General features: G+C 60.7%; 1 protein-coding gene across 1 annotated transcript in view; it reads left to right on the top strand.

Moving 5' to 3' along the window:
- DENND2B (DENN domain containing 2B) overlaps window positions 1-14,381 on the top strand; it is a 135,326-nt gene that overhangs the window by 107,432 nt on the left and 13,513 nt on the right. The window contains 7 exon segments of the mRNA XM_039911378.1: window positions 849-918; window positions 7,102-7,179; window positions 8,631-8,771; window positions 11,116-11,148; window positions 11,150-11,182; window positions 11,184-11,243; window positions 11,246-11,268. Coding sequence (XP_039767312.1) covers window positions 849-918; window positions 7,102-7,179; window positions 8,631-8,771; window positions 11,116-11,148; window positions 11,150-11,182; window positions 11,184-11,243; window positions 11,246-11,268 — 438 coding nt within the window.

Below are 14,381 nucleotides of genomic sequence, written 5' to 3'. Positions count from 1 at the left end.
ATACAGTATAACAGAGTTGGCTGGCCTACGACGAGCTTCCAGGCTAGAGCTCCCGTCCTCGTGGCCGGACTTGTGACTCTTGGCTTCAGAGAGAGAAGCCGTTTGGATAGAGCGCGGGCCTCGGAGTCGGGAGGTCATGGGTTCTAATCCCGGCTCCGTCACTTGCCTCGTGTGTGATCTCGGGCCTTTCACCTCACTTCTCTGTGTCTCAGTCACCTCATCTATAAAATGAGGTTTGAGGCTGTGAGCCCCACATGGGGCAGGGACCGAGTCCAACCTGATTTGCTTGTAAAATAAATAAAAAATAAACTGTGCTATTTGTTAAGCGCTTACTATGTGCCAAGCACTGTTCTAAGCGCTGGGGGATACCGGTGATCAGGTTGTCCCACGTGGGGCTCCCAGTTTTAATCCCCATTTTACAGAGGAGGTAACAGGCACAGAGAAGTGAAGTGACTCGCCCACAGTCACACAGCTGACAAGCGGCAGAGCCGGGATTTGAACCCATGACCTCCGACTCCTAAGCCCGGGCTCTTTCCACTGAGCCTTGCTGCTTCTCTGCACCCCGGCGCTTAGTACAGTGCCCAGATCATAGTAAGCACTCAACAAATACCACCATCATTATTATCATCACCCCCTCTGGAAGCCTTGGCCCGACTCTCCCTGAAGTGAACTCCCGTCCGAGCCCAGGCCGGGCGCAGCACAGACCCGGTGAGGGTCAAAGGGATGCGAGGAAAATCCAGAGCGAGCGGGCGGCACGTTGGACCTGGGGGAAAGTAGAAAGCTGCCCCGTTCGGAAGCGCTCAGTCAGCGACGCCAGTAAACTCTGGGCCTTTCTCTCTCTGTTGCAGCGAAACCTTCTCGTTCATGCTCACTGGTGAAGACGGCAGCCGGAGATTTGGCTACTGCAGGCGGCTGCTGGTGAGTCCAGCCCGGCTGCGTTCACTACCCGGGGCTTTGGTGATAGGGCCCGGGGGGCGCTCGGAGGGTCCTCCCCTTTAGCGCTCTGTGGCAAGGCTGCCCAGAAGCCCAAGAGTTTGCGTGGGCTGGATCTCGGGGGCTTGCTTGGTGAGTTACCGGCTCTTCTTGTTCCAAAAATACCAATGTCGTTGCCCGTCGGGGAGCAGCGTGGCCTAGTAGAAAGAGCACAGGCCTGGGTGGTAGAAGCCCTGGGTTCTAATCCCAGCTCCGCCATTTGCCTGCTGTGTGGCTTCGGGCAAGTCACTTAACTTCTCTGGTCCTCGGTTTCCTCATCTGGAGAATGGAGAGCCAATTCCTCTTCATTTAGACTGTGAACCCCATGCGGAACAGGAACTGTGTCCCATCTGATTATCTTGTATCTACCCCCGCGTTTAACATAGGGTTCAGTGACCCCTTAACAAGTACCCCTTCCCTCAGCCTCCCCACTCGTGGAACAGTAGCTGGTTGTGCTCAAGGGTCAGCGCACCTGGGTTGTGGAAGTCGGGGATGAGGGGGTGGGGACCCGGGGGGGAGACAATATGCCTTTTGCGTAGGACTGTCCAAAACCCTTTTCCTCCCTGACCCAGCGTGGCCTAGTGGTTAGAACAGGGGCCTAGAAGTCAGAAGGACCTTGGTTCTAATCCTGGCTCTATCACGTGTCTGCTGTGTGACCTCGGACGAGTCATCTAACTCCTCTGGGCCTCAGTTCCCTCTTCTGTAAAATAGGGACTAAGACTGTGAACCCCAAGTGGGACGGGGACCGTCTCCAACCCCATCTGCTCGTATCCACCCCGGCACTTGGTACGGTGCCTGGCACATAGTAGGTGCTTAACAAATACCATTATCGTTCATTCATTCTGTCGTATTTATTGAGCACTTGCTGTGTGGAAAGCACTGTACTAAACGCTTGGGAGAGTACGATATAACATTCCTGGCCACAGCTAGCATACAGCCTCGAGGGGGGAGGCATGATTTTCATCACTGTTATTATTCCGATTACCGCTACTACTCCTGCTCTGTGGGGAAGCCCCACCCTAAAAACCGTCCCTGGGGGGTGAAGGAGAAGGGGAGGGCACATTTGGCACTGTCCCTAGGCATGACTCGGGGCACTTGGGGACCCAGTGAGTCCTGAAACCCAGGCCCTGCTGGGTCAGGACCCGACTCCCCTAGGCCCGGAACCCGACTCTGGTCCCGGAGATATCCGCCTGTCCAGAGGAGGGGTCAGTGGCCTCACGGCCCCTGAACCTGAATGGAACGGCCCCCTGACAGGTGCTGAACCAGCCTGGATTTCTGGGGCCGGGCATCTCACTGGGGGGCTCCGTCCACCGGGACCTCCGGACGGTTTCCGTCTCCTCTCGGGCCAGAGCCGGGCGCCCACCAGAGGAGGCTCCTCTTTGTCCGGGCCACCCCGCAGTCCGGCGCCCTTGGAGGGAGACGCAGGAAGAGCCCGGGGCCCGGGTGTCCGCCCCCCGCTCCCCCGGAACTGGGCCGACGGTGGGATGGGGGGAGGTTTGGAGAGCAGAGACGCCCCGTCCCCGCTGAGACTTGCCGGGGTTCCGCTAGGGCAGTCCCGGCAACGGGCCCATCTGGGCCATGTCCCCTCCTGGAGCTCACAGGGCCCAAACTGCTGCTCCAAACCCCTGGGTCAGGGCTTCTCCGCTCCCCTCCGCTCCACACCTCTGCTCGGCCCCTGTCCCGGTTCCGGTCCTGGGGTTGGAAGAGAGCTAAGTTCCAGCCGGGGGCTTTAGCCTCCTCCGTAGCCGGAGACCAGCTGGCTCCCTCCCTCCCTCCGTCTCTTCCTCCGTCCCTCCGTCCGTCCCCTCCACCCCCCGCTCCCCGCTCCGAGCCTGTGCCAGCTGCAGAGTCCTGCCTCAGACTCAGCAGCCCCGAGCCACTGGGGGAAGCGGCTGGTTCGGAGCCAGACTGGAAAGCTCTGAAGAATGCACTGAGTAATAGTCCCCGCCACTTTCCTGGGCCCGGCCAAGGCCCGGATCCTCCCCGCTGGGGGCCAGCACGGCTATTTTTGTGCGTTTCTGGCTTTTGGGGGTCTTCGGGTTGTTTGTTTTGAACCGTCCCTTTCTGTTCCCAAGTCTCTTCCCGGGAATATCGTCTTGCTTGTGAACACGGGATCCGGACCGGCTCCCTTGCGCTGCCCAAGTTTCCTCCTTTTCCCCGCCTGGAGGAGACGGAGGAGGGGGAGGGAGAGAAGGGACAGGCCGGGAAGGCCTGACCCATCCCCCTGGAGGGGATGGGGGATGGGGCAGGGTGGGGGGTGGAGGGAGTCATAACCGGTCCTTGTCCGGAGTGGGCATCTGCCGCTCCGTGTGTTTATGTGGATGAGAGGGTGCGGTGGAGTCTCAGCGGGGCTCGGGTTCCCATAGTGAGAAAGGGCCAGCCTGGCGCACAGCCCCTTGTCACCTGATCGGTCAGCCGTCCGTCCGTCCCTGGTCGGCAGAGAACGATGCCACGGGTCTGCCAACGGGGGCAACCACCCCAGGAGCCCGGCTAGTCGGGCTTATCTCGCCCAGTTTGACCCAGGGGCAATGCGCTCCGCTCCCCGGTGCTCCCTGGGGTGGCTGGGGATGTTGGCCAGAGAGCCACGGGAACAGAGTCTCTCACGGCAGAGAGGCCGCTGACCCCTGGGCCGGCCGGGCTCACTGGGGCCCCGGGGCAAGAGCCCAGCGAGGTCTCAGGGGCAGGGTCCTGGGAGGCCCCCGCAGAGGGGCTGAGCCCACTTGCTTGGGGAAAAGCCCTCTTCCCTCCGGTGCTGGCGGCGGCCGTTCTGTGACTTGGAAGTGCCGTCTGTCTGGAGGTTACCATCGAGCTGTGACCCCTGGTCTTTCCCCCCTGTTCCCACCGTCCTCTCCCTCACCACTGTCACGCCAAGGGCCGGGGAGAGATTGCAGAAAAAGCACGGGGGAGCCAGGGCCGGTGCCTCGGGGGGCGAAGGCTGAGGCTGTAGGGGGACAGGGCTGGCACTGCGGGGGGCTGGGCCGTCAGGGGCTAGGGATTGATTGGAAGCGAAGGCCACGGGCAGCCCCCCCCGCCCCCAGTTGCAGGCCCTTTGCCGGCGATGCCGGGAACCGTGTTGAGGCCACGGGACTCGGAGTCGGAAGGGCCCCCGGCCAGGCCACTAGAGCCGAGATTTGGCTTAGTGTCATTTACAGCCACGGGGCGGAGAGTGCGGAGATGCCCTCCGCGATGCCACTCTGGGAGCCGGCCCGCTTGGGGCCTTTGCGGCCAAGGAGGCCCTTGGCTCCGGCCCCCGGGACGCCACGGGGGTTTGGTGCGGGCACGCGGCAAGGGGCGGCCTAGCCGGGCGCAGCCCCCGCTACCTGGAGGGGGGCACCGCGGGAGGGCGACTGCCCGGGCCCCGGGCCCCACGTCTCGGCCGGTGACGGCTGGGCGAGGGGTTCCCGGGGCCGTCTTCCCGTCGGAGCCTCCCAGCGGTTATTGTCTCCGGTCGTCCGGATGACCCGGGAACGCAGTGTTTTTACTGGCGTGCGGAGAGACGGCCCCGGGCTGGGAGCGGGCCAGGGGGGCTGGCACCGGCTCGGCATTCCAGCAGATTTGACACAATGATTTTAACCAAAATCCCACATACTTGATTTAATCACTCGGGGCTTTGAGGAGAAAGAGCGCAAGAAAGAGAGGGCTAGAAAGGGAGTCCGTTTCATGCCTAATATGGACAAAAAAAAGGGATTCTGCCTTCTTTTCGGAGCGGTGACGTGTGGCCGGCAGGTTTGGATCCAGAAATAGGCCCATCTGCGTTCGCTTAGGGGCCGGCGACATCGCGGGCCGCCCGGAGCAGCGGTCTGCACCTGCTGAGCCCCCTGGTCTGCCCCGCTTCGGAGCAGCCGAGAGGCAGAGCGGACGGCCGCTGCCTGGAGGGGCGGGGGAGGCAGACGCCCCCTTGCCCCCGACCCCCGAGAACCCCTTCCCCCTTGCTCCGTGGCCCCTTGGCCGAGAGACGAATGAGAGAGACGAATCCCCCTGTTATCCCTTGGCCGGAAAAGGTAATGGGGATGGGGGAGCCCACCCTCCCCTCGATCCTGGCCTGGTTCTGGACTTGGGCTCTGGAGAGGGAGAGTCAGTCAGTCGTATTTACCGAGCGCTTACTCTGTGCGGAGTTTGGGAGAGTACAATGTAACAGACACATTCCCCGCCCACAACAAGCTTACAGTCTAGAGGAGGAGGCTGCAGCCCCGAGCCTCCAGGGCAGGGCCGAGCAGGGAAAGGGGAAGGGAAACTGAGCCCTGGGACAACGGAGGGGCTCCATTTCCCTCGGTCGGTCGTGTTCCTTGAGCGCTTACCGTGTACTCTCACCCTCCGCGGCTCCACAGGGACCGTCCGACCCCGGCTGCCCCGGCACAATGTTCCCCGCGGGTGGTGACCTTTATCTGACCTTTGTCCCTGGAGGGACCCCGCCATCGGTGTTCAAGCCCCGACACTCAGGCTGAACCTTCTCTCCCTCCTGCCTCCCGTTTCTTCTTCTCCCTTCTCGGTCTCCTCCCGTCGACTCTTCCCCTTCCCCTCCGCCCTGCGCCTTCTCCATCTCTCGCTGTTATTAAGCACTTGCGTGCCAAACACCGTGATCGGCGCTGGAGTAGATCCGAGATGATCAGATCTTGGACGGTCCTCATCCCAGAAAAGACACGCAGTCTAAGAGGGAGGGAGAGCGGGTATTTCATCCCCATTTCACTCATGAGGAAACTGAGGCACAGAGTCGTTACCTGACTTGCCCAGAGTCACACAACAGGTCGGTTGCAGAGCTGGAATTGAAGTCCAGGTCGTCCGACTCCAGGCCCGGGATCTAGCCACCCTGGGCTCCCATCTTGCCCCGTCTCCCGGTGTTATTTACTTATCTAATAATTTATGAGAAGCAGCATGGCCTAGTGGCGAGAGCACGTGCTTGGGAGTCAGAGGACGTGGGTTCTAATCCCGGCTCTGCCACTTGTCTGCTGTGTGACTTTGGGCAAGTCACTCAACTTCTCTGTACCTCACTTACCTCAACTGTAAAATGGGGATTGAAGACTGTGAGCCCCACGTGGGACAACCTGATTACCTTGCATCTACCCCAGTGTTTAGAACAGTGCTTGGCACTTAGTAAGCGCTTAACAAATACCATAATTATTATTACTGTTATTATTTATCTATCTATTTATATTATTGTCTGTCTCCCCCTCTAGCGGGTGAGCTAGCTGTGGGCGGGAATGTGTCTGATGTTATACTGTACTCTTCCAAGCAGTTAGTACAGTGTTTTGCACAGAGTAAGCACTCAATAAATACAATTGAATGAATGCGTTCATTCAATCATAGGGAAGGAGGGTAGGGATGGAGTCGGGTGAAACGGTTTCTTTCTCCTGAGCTGCCCAACCTGCCACCTTCTTTCTTTCTTTTTTTCAAGTGGTATCCGTTAAGCGCTTACTTTGTGCCAGGCACTGTTCTAAGCTCTGAGGTAGATACAAGGTAATGAGATTGGGACCCAGTCCCTGTCCCACGTGGGGCTCACAATCTCAATCCCCATTTTACAGACGAGGTAACTGAAGGCCAGAGAAGTGAAGTGACTTGCCCAAGATCACACAGCAGACAGGTGGCAGGGTCGGGATTAGAACCCAGGTCCTCCTGACTCCCGGGCCCACGCTCTAACCACTGGGACATGCTGCTTTGAGCCGGGCAAGAGAAGGACACCCCCAGCCACCGCCTCTCCCTCCTCTCTTTGGCCCAGTGGTGGTGGCTTCTAGGGCTGTTCTGGACCCCGGGCCACCCTGGGGGACCCAAGGTGGCGTGGGCTGAGATTTAAAGAGAAGCGGGAGAGGAGGGGGTTGCCCGGGGCCCCCGGGGGTCTGTGTTCCTGCCCGCAGGGGGAGGCCTGTCTGGTCTGGAAGCTGTGAAATGCCGGGACCACCCCCACACCTACAGACCCTTGGCCCCCAGCCCGGAGCCGCAGTCCCAGCGAGCTCAGAAGAGTGAGCTGCTTCGGGTGGGGGAGGGCGCGGGGGTCGGGGTGGGGGTGTTTACCAGGACAGAGGCCAAGTCCACACGGGAGCCCACCCCCCCGCCGCCCCCCACCCCGGCCTGGCTGGGCGGAATGAGCCCCGACGGTAATCAGCACCTCTCCGCCTCCCTTTCTCTGTTCCCCAGCCCAGCGGGAAGGGGCCCCGGCTCCCCGAGGTGTATTGTGTCATCAGTCGGCTGGGCTGCTTTGGCTTGTTCTCCAAGGTAAGAAGACCCTGACCCTGGGAGCTGGAGGGGAGGAGTCCCAGGGGGCCAGGGGACAGGGACGGCGGGGGGGAGGCGGCGGGGCATCCCTCCCACCGGGAGGGTCGGCGGGCTGCCCCGGAGGGCCGCCGGGGCCCGTGCCTGCAGCCCAGGACGATGCAGAAACCATCTGTGTGTCTGTCTGAGTCGGCTGCCTGTTCGGTTCCCCACCTCCCCACCCCCAGCCTCCCGCCCCGCCATTGTTCCCCAAGCGCCGGCCCTCCGAACTTTCTGAACGGTCATTCCTGGCATTCTTGTTCCTGTCAATGCCGGGCTTTGTCACAGGCCTCTGACCCCGCTGGTGATGGGGAGACCGTCCCCTGGGACGGTCCGGGTGGGGAAGAGACTCCGGTTCGGGATAATCCCGGGCCAAGCCTGGCAGGGGCACCATCCGGCTTTAGTTGTTCTGACCTGGAGCCGGCCGGCCAGCCTCCCTGTAGGAGAGCGAGGCGGTGGGGTGGGGGGGACGGGCACACTGGGATTTTGGGGGACAGCGCGGGAATGGCCTTCGGAGAAAGTGTCCAGGAGACGGGGAGCTTGAGGCAGAGAAGCTCCCGCAACTGGGGCAGCTCCTCCGGTCTCTCTCTCCCCTGGGAAGGGGAGCTGATGCGGGGACGGATTTGCTCCAAGCGGGTCTCCCGCCATTTCCGGTCTATCGCAGGCAGAGAGTGCCTAGGCGGGGCTGGGGCGGGCTGGAAGAGGGCACAGAAAACAGAGTTGGGTGGGTAGGGGCCCTAAAGGCAGATTTCTGGGACTCCAGTTCCCCTGGCCTCTTCACCCTCTCCCTCTTCACCCTTGGGGAAAGTCAAGTCGTCAATCAATCCGTCACCAGCATTTATTGAGCACTTACTGCGTGCAGAGCACCGTACTGACCGCTTGGCAGAGTGCAACATAACAATATAACAGAGTTGGCAGACGCATTCCCTGCCCACAGCGAGCCTACAGACGGAGACAGACGTGAATATAAATAAAAGTAAACTATGGATATGGACGTATGTGCCGTGGGGCCGAGGGAGGGATGAATGAAGGGAGCAGATCCAAATGCAAGGGGGACATAGAAGGGAGCGGGAGCCCCGAGAAGCGAGGGCTTGCTCGGCTCGGCCTGGGAGAGGGCATCTCTCAGATCCGCGAGGAGTCCACTTGCTGCCTACCCAGGCTGTCTGGCGGCCTGTCCTCTGGGGAAGTGCAGACTGGGGGACCCGGCCAGTCTACGACCCTGACCCCGGGACAGGCCCTACCCGGCTGGGTGGAGCTCCTGACTCAGTTGGTTCAAAACCAAGCCGGAGGGGAATGACCAGTCCCGCCTGCCTGTGGGGTGGCAAGACGCCCCGGTCCGGGGGGTGGCCGCCAAAGGATCCGATCCCCAACATGCCCTCACCGTTGTCTCTCCCCGATCTGGCCGTGGCGGACAGATCCTCGATGAGGTGGAGCGGCGGCGAGGGATTTCGGCAGCCTTGGTGTATCCGTTCATGAGGAGCCTCATGGAGTCCCCGTTCCCCGCCCCGGGGAAGACCATCAAAGTCAAGACATTCCTGCCGGGTGCTGGGAATGAGGTAGGAGATGAGTCCCGGGCCCCTTCCATGTCTTCCTGGGACCGTGGAGATCGGGAACAGTTCGGACACAGCCTTGCAGAGAGCCACGAGCCCCCGCCGATAGTAATTGTATGCAGTTTTACCGGGTGGGGATTTTATCGGCCGGAAGGTTTACAGGCTGAGTGAGCTTGAGCGTGGGGAGGAATAGAGACATAGATATTCTCTGCCAGGCTGCCCCTGTTTCCCAGACAGATTGGAAGGACCCTCAGCATCCTCACTAGGAGCCCGCCCCATCTTGTGCCAACCCTCTCTACTCTGCCATCAGCCTCTTCTCTGTCTCTCCCCCTCCCTGGTTCCCAGCCAGCCCCAGCCGGCCTTTCCGTGTTTCTGTACCCCTGAGGGCCGAGGACTACCGTTTGCCTTGAGGCACATGGTGGAACTGGGCCCTGGGACACAGTGGTTGGCAACGGTCCCGGAGAGGGCCGGAGAGTTTTCCGTGGCAGGGGTGGGAGTGGTCACTGGGCTGGGTTGGGGGGCTGCAGTTCCTGCGGGGGGGGCTCTTGCCCCGAATTGCAGTCCGGGAGCTTCTGGACCGACTCCCGGCTTCCATCTCCCTGGGGGAGGGATTGCCCGATGTTCTCCTTCGCTCCCCGGGTCCTCGGGGAAGGCCGAGCGGAGAGGCCTCCGTCCTCTTGGCAGCGCTCGGCCGCTTTGGATTTTGGCTCGTTGGGGGCCGAGTCTCCCCTCCGCTTCCCACGGCTAACCGCGAGCCAGGCTCGGCCTCTCCAAGACTCGCCTCTCCCGGCCGGGCTCTTCCCCACCGCCCCACGCCTGCCGAGGAGTCGGCTCCCTGGGGGGTTGGGGCCCTGACCTCAGGGAGAAATCTCGTGAGAAATTTCTGAGAACACAAGGCGGCTAATACCAAGCCGAGACCGTGCCCTTCCCGGCTGCCCCGGGCCACGGCCCCGCAACAATACCCCGGCTCAAAGAGCGGAGGTCGGGGCCAGAGCCCGAGGACGCTGGGAAAGAGCGGGAGGGCAGCCCCTCTCATCCCGGTCTGTAATTTTGCCCTCCCCCGGCGCTGGGACTGGTCTCCCCAACGTTGGCCTCCTTCCTGTAGCCGCAGGGCGGGTCGCTGAGGGCCGAGACCGCGGGAGGCCCGGAAGTTAGACATAAGGAGGAACTTTCTGCCAGTTGGGTGACACTGCAATAGGAGATGGAGGGAGGTGAAGGGAAGCTGAGTAGCCGTCTCCTGGAGAGTTTTAAGGACATGAGAGAGCCCCTCCGTTCTGAGCTGGTTAGGCTACCTAGAGACAGAGGATTGGAAATGATCTCCGGAGGCTCCCGCTAGCAGGACACAGTAGGATCTGGGGACAAAATCTCGCCCGGGGCTGGAGGTTGGAACTGGCGGCCCGAAGCAGCTGCTGGGAAATATGCCATCTGGAGCCCTTCTGTGCTGTCATCACCCGAGAGCCAGCACGCTGCGCTGCCAAGTCCACCCGGAAGAGAGGCCCAGACCCTCCTGTTGCCCCCCTTTCCTGCCACCGACTGTCTTTTTTATCCCTAAGGAAATTCAGCTGCCTGGCTGCTGCTTCTCCCTCAGCCCTGCACTCCTCTTTCTTCCTTTTCCTGGGCCTCCTTTCCACCTTCCTCCGTTCTCCTCTCCCCGTCAGCTGTGGCCAGAGCCACTCCTGGCCGAGGCTAAGACCGGAGGTAGCTGCCGGGAAGGGAGGGAAGCTTTCCCCGGCAGGCGTTCCCCGTGATCCTGGACACACCTGTAGCCGGAGAGGGGAGGGAGGAGGGACCAACAGGAAGCAGCAGATGTGGGCTGCTGGAGGAGCCTTTCCTGATCTTGCCTTCTTGCAGAGAGGCCAGCGGTGGTGCCGACCCTCTGAGCCGGGAGTCGGGGGCTTTTCCGAGGGGCCTGGGCCAGGGTAACGATAATAATAATGATGGTATTTGTTTAAGTGCTCACTAAGCGCCAAGCACTGTTCTAAGCGCTGGAGTAGATCCAACGTGATCGGGTTGTCCCACATGGGGCTCACAGTCTTAATTCCCATTTTACAGATGAGGTGAGTGAGGCCCAGAGAAGTTAAGCGACTTGCCCAGAGTCCCACAGCTGACAAGCGGCAGAGGTGGGATTAGACCTCACGACCTCCGCCTCCCAAGCCCGTGATCTTTCCACTAAGGCCTCGCTGCTTCTCCAGGCCGCTTCTCCGGTGTGTCCATCCTGGAGGAACGGGGTCCGGAGCAGCAGCAGTAGGGCCTTTGCGGGATCGGTTCTTTTGGACCGTGGACTAGTGGCCGCAGGGAGCTGGGGAGGGGCGGGGAGCCGAGCGGAAGCTGACGCGTGGTCGCCGTGCAGGTGCTGGAGCTGCGGCGGCCCATGGATTCGCTTCCTGGAGCACGTGGACTTCGAGTGCCTCTTCACCTTGCCTCAGCGTGCGCCAGCTCATCCGCATCTTCGCCTCCCTCCTGCTGGAGCGGCGGATTCCATCTTCGTCGCCGACAAGCTCAGGTAGGCCCGCGGCGGGGCGGGCGGTCTCTGGGGGAGGGCGACCTTGGGCCCATCCTGCGATGCCCAGAGAAGAGCCGGGATGAACCTGATGTGGATCCACCCCAAGCGGCGTGGCCCAGCGGAGAGAGTCCGGCTGGGAGGCAGCAAGGTGCGGGTTCTAATTCCGGCTCTGCCACTTGCCGCCGTGTGACCTCGGGCGAGTCACTTCGCTTCTCCGACCCTCAGTTCCCTCAACTGGAAAATGGGGATTGAGACGGTGAGCCCCCGTGCGGGACGGGACTGTGTCCAATCTGATTAGCTTGTATCTGCCTAGAACAGTGTCTGGCAAATAGTAATTATGGTATTTATTAAGCGCTTACTATGTGGCCAAGCACTATTCCAAACACTCAACAAATAACATAAAAACTGGAGGGTAACTTAGAGAAACAAGCACGAGGCCTGGCCAAGCTGTGGGCGGGGAAATCGCAGCGGGCCTCCCCTCGGCCGATGGTGAGGGCGGCCTGTGGTCTGGTTTTCAGCTGGCCTGTCCCCGGTCCAGGACGGATTTGGCCCGGGGTGCCTGTGTGGCCGAGATTTTTCTTTTCTGCGTGCAGCCTCCTGCCTCCGAGTCCCATGGCTTGGAAGCAGCCCCTTCCACCTCCCGTCGGGGACACGACAGGGAATCTCAAAGGCGCTGGAGCGGGGCCGAGGGTCAGGTCCCACCTTAGGGTCTCCTCTTCCTCGGGGGAGCCCAGAGCCAGCAGCCCCAGAGGGCGAGGTGCTTCTAGCCTCTCAGGTGATCACCAGTTGTATTTACTGAGCGCTTACTGTGTGCAGGCCACTGTATTAAACTCTTGACACATTCTCTGCTCACAGCGAGCTGGAAGATCAGGAGGAGGGGGAGGAGAAGAGGGCCAGGGGCTGGACCAACCAGCCAGGCAGACGTGGCTCACAGGAGAACCCGGGGGGCCGGGCTCCGCTGGAATGGGGACTTTGACTCCCCGCTCTGTTGGTTCCCACCGACCCCGCCCTGGAGAGATGGGAGACCGGAGTCCTCTGCTGATATAGGCCAACGAGCCGGGGTGAGGAGGGTCCGGCTCTGAGACCCCCTGAACCCACTGCCGTAGCCCACTCTGCCCAGCCCTCCAGTCTGCCCTGTTGGTAATAATAATCATAGTATAATAATTATGGTATTTGTTAAATGCTACTATGTGCCCAGCACTGTTCTAAGAGCCGGGATAGATACAAGGTAAGCTGGTTGTCCCACTTGAGGCTCACAACCGAAATCCCCATTTTACAGATGAGGTAACTGGCCCAGAGAACGAAGTGATTTGCCCGAGGACAAATGGCGGAGCCGGGATTAGAAGCCACGACCTCTGACTCCCAAGCCCATGCTCTTTTCACTAAGCCACACTACTTCTCTGGTGGAAGATCACCGTGGGCAGGGAATGTGTCCACTAATTCTGTCGTACTGTACTCACCCAAGCGTTAGTACAGTGCTCTGCACACAGTAAGCACTCAGTAAGTAATAATAATAATAATAATGTTGGTATTTGTTAAGCACTTACTGTGTGCAGAACACTGTTCTAAGCGCGGGGGTAGATACAGGGCTAATCAAGTTGTCCCACGTTGAGGCTCACAATCTTACGGTTCAGAAGCCGTCGCCCAGGGCCAACCCGAGGAGGCCGACTGTCTGTGCGGCCGTGTCTCCCTGCCCGGGCCCCCTCCAGATGGCAGATCCGGGCCGCCCGCCCCGTGCTGTGCCGCCCGACCGCTTTCGCACCCTCTCGGGGTCGCAGCGGGCCCTGGGCTCCCCGCCCCCACGGTCAGAGGTCCGGCCCGGCCCGGCCCGGCCCTCCCCTTCCCCGCTAATCTCCGCATCAGATGTTGGGAAGGCGAATGCCCCAGTTGTTCCGTGGGGCTGGGCTGCGGGCGTGAGCACATTCCAACCCCGCCGGTGCTCTGTCACGGGCCGCGGCTGTTCCGGGAGCCCGGCTCCCCATCGCCGTGGAGAGGTTCCCCCCGGGCCGGCCCGTAACCCCACCCGGAGTCCCTGGCGAGGAGACCGACCATCCTCGCCCCAACCCCGGCCCCCTAGCGTGGCGGGCGGCGGCGGCAGAGACCACCCTCTCCTCCCGGGCCCCGGGCGCGCCGCGTGTGGGAGTCACCTGCCTCCCGACTCATTCAGCCAGGAGCACTGTGGCCGGGGCTCCGGGAGCACAGTGGCTCCCGGAGCGCCGTGGCCTCAGACCTCAGAGGGGAATTGGGAGGAATCCAGAAACCCCCAGGCAGCCGAGGCTGAGCACCGTTCTCTTAACACCCTGCCAGTCCTTTCCCCGGGGGCTTTGAGGAGAGGAGAGGTCCCATCTGCCCGGCCTGGAGACCGGGGCTGGACCCTATGACCTCTGAAGGCCCTGGCGGTCCACGCCAGGGCTGCTTTCATTCAATCATATTGGAAAGAGCCCGGGTTCGGCGGTCAGAGGTCAAGGGTTCGAATCCTGACTCCGCCCCTTGCCAGCTGAGTGACTTTGGGCAAGTCATTTAACTTCTCTGTGCCTCAGTTCCCTCACCTGTGAGATGGGGATGAAGGCTGTGAGCCCCATGAGGGACAACCTGATTTCCTTGTATCTCCCCCACTGCTTAGAACAGTACTTGGCACATAATAAGTGCTTAACAAATACCATCGTTATTATTATTATTATTATTGAGCGCTTACTGTGTGCAAAGCACTGTACTAAGCGCTAAACTGTCATCATTCATTCATTCAATAGTATTTATTGAGCGCTTACTATATGTGCAGAGCACTGTACTAAGCGCTTGGAATGTACAAATCGGCAACAGATAGAGACGGTCCATGCCCTCTGACGGGCTTACGGTCTAATCGGGGGAGACGGGCAGACGAGAACAATGGCAATAAATAGAGTCGAGGGAAGAACATCTCATAAAACAATGGCAAATAAATAGAATCAGGGTGATGTACCTCTCATTAAACAAAATAAATAGGGTGATGAAGAATATATACGGTAAGATATATAGAGTATCGTTTCCTGTGGTTCGTCCTAGGCCCTGGCAAAGGCAAAACTTGCCAAGGAAGACTGGCCCGGGTGTGCCGGCCTCAGAACCCCCCACCGCCC

This window comes from Ornithorhynchus anatinus, chromosome 3, assembly GCF_004115215.2.
Source record: "Ornithorhynchus anatinus isolate Pmale09 chromosome 3, mOrnAna1.pri.v4, whole genome shotgun sequence".
NCBI lineage: Eukaryota > Metazoa > Chordata > Mammalia > Monotremata > Ornithorhynchidae > Ornithorhynchus > Ornithorhynchus anatinus.
Note: the sequence above shows the minus strand (reverse complement) of the source record. Positions and strands in the feature narration are given on the sequence as shown.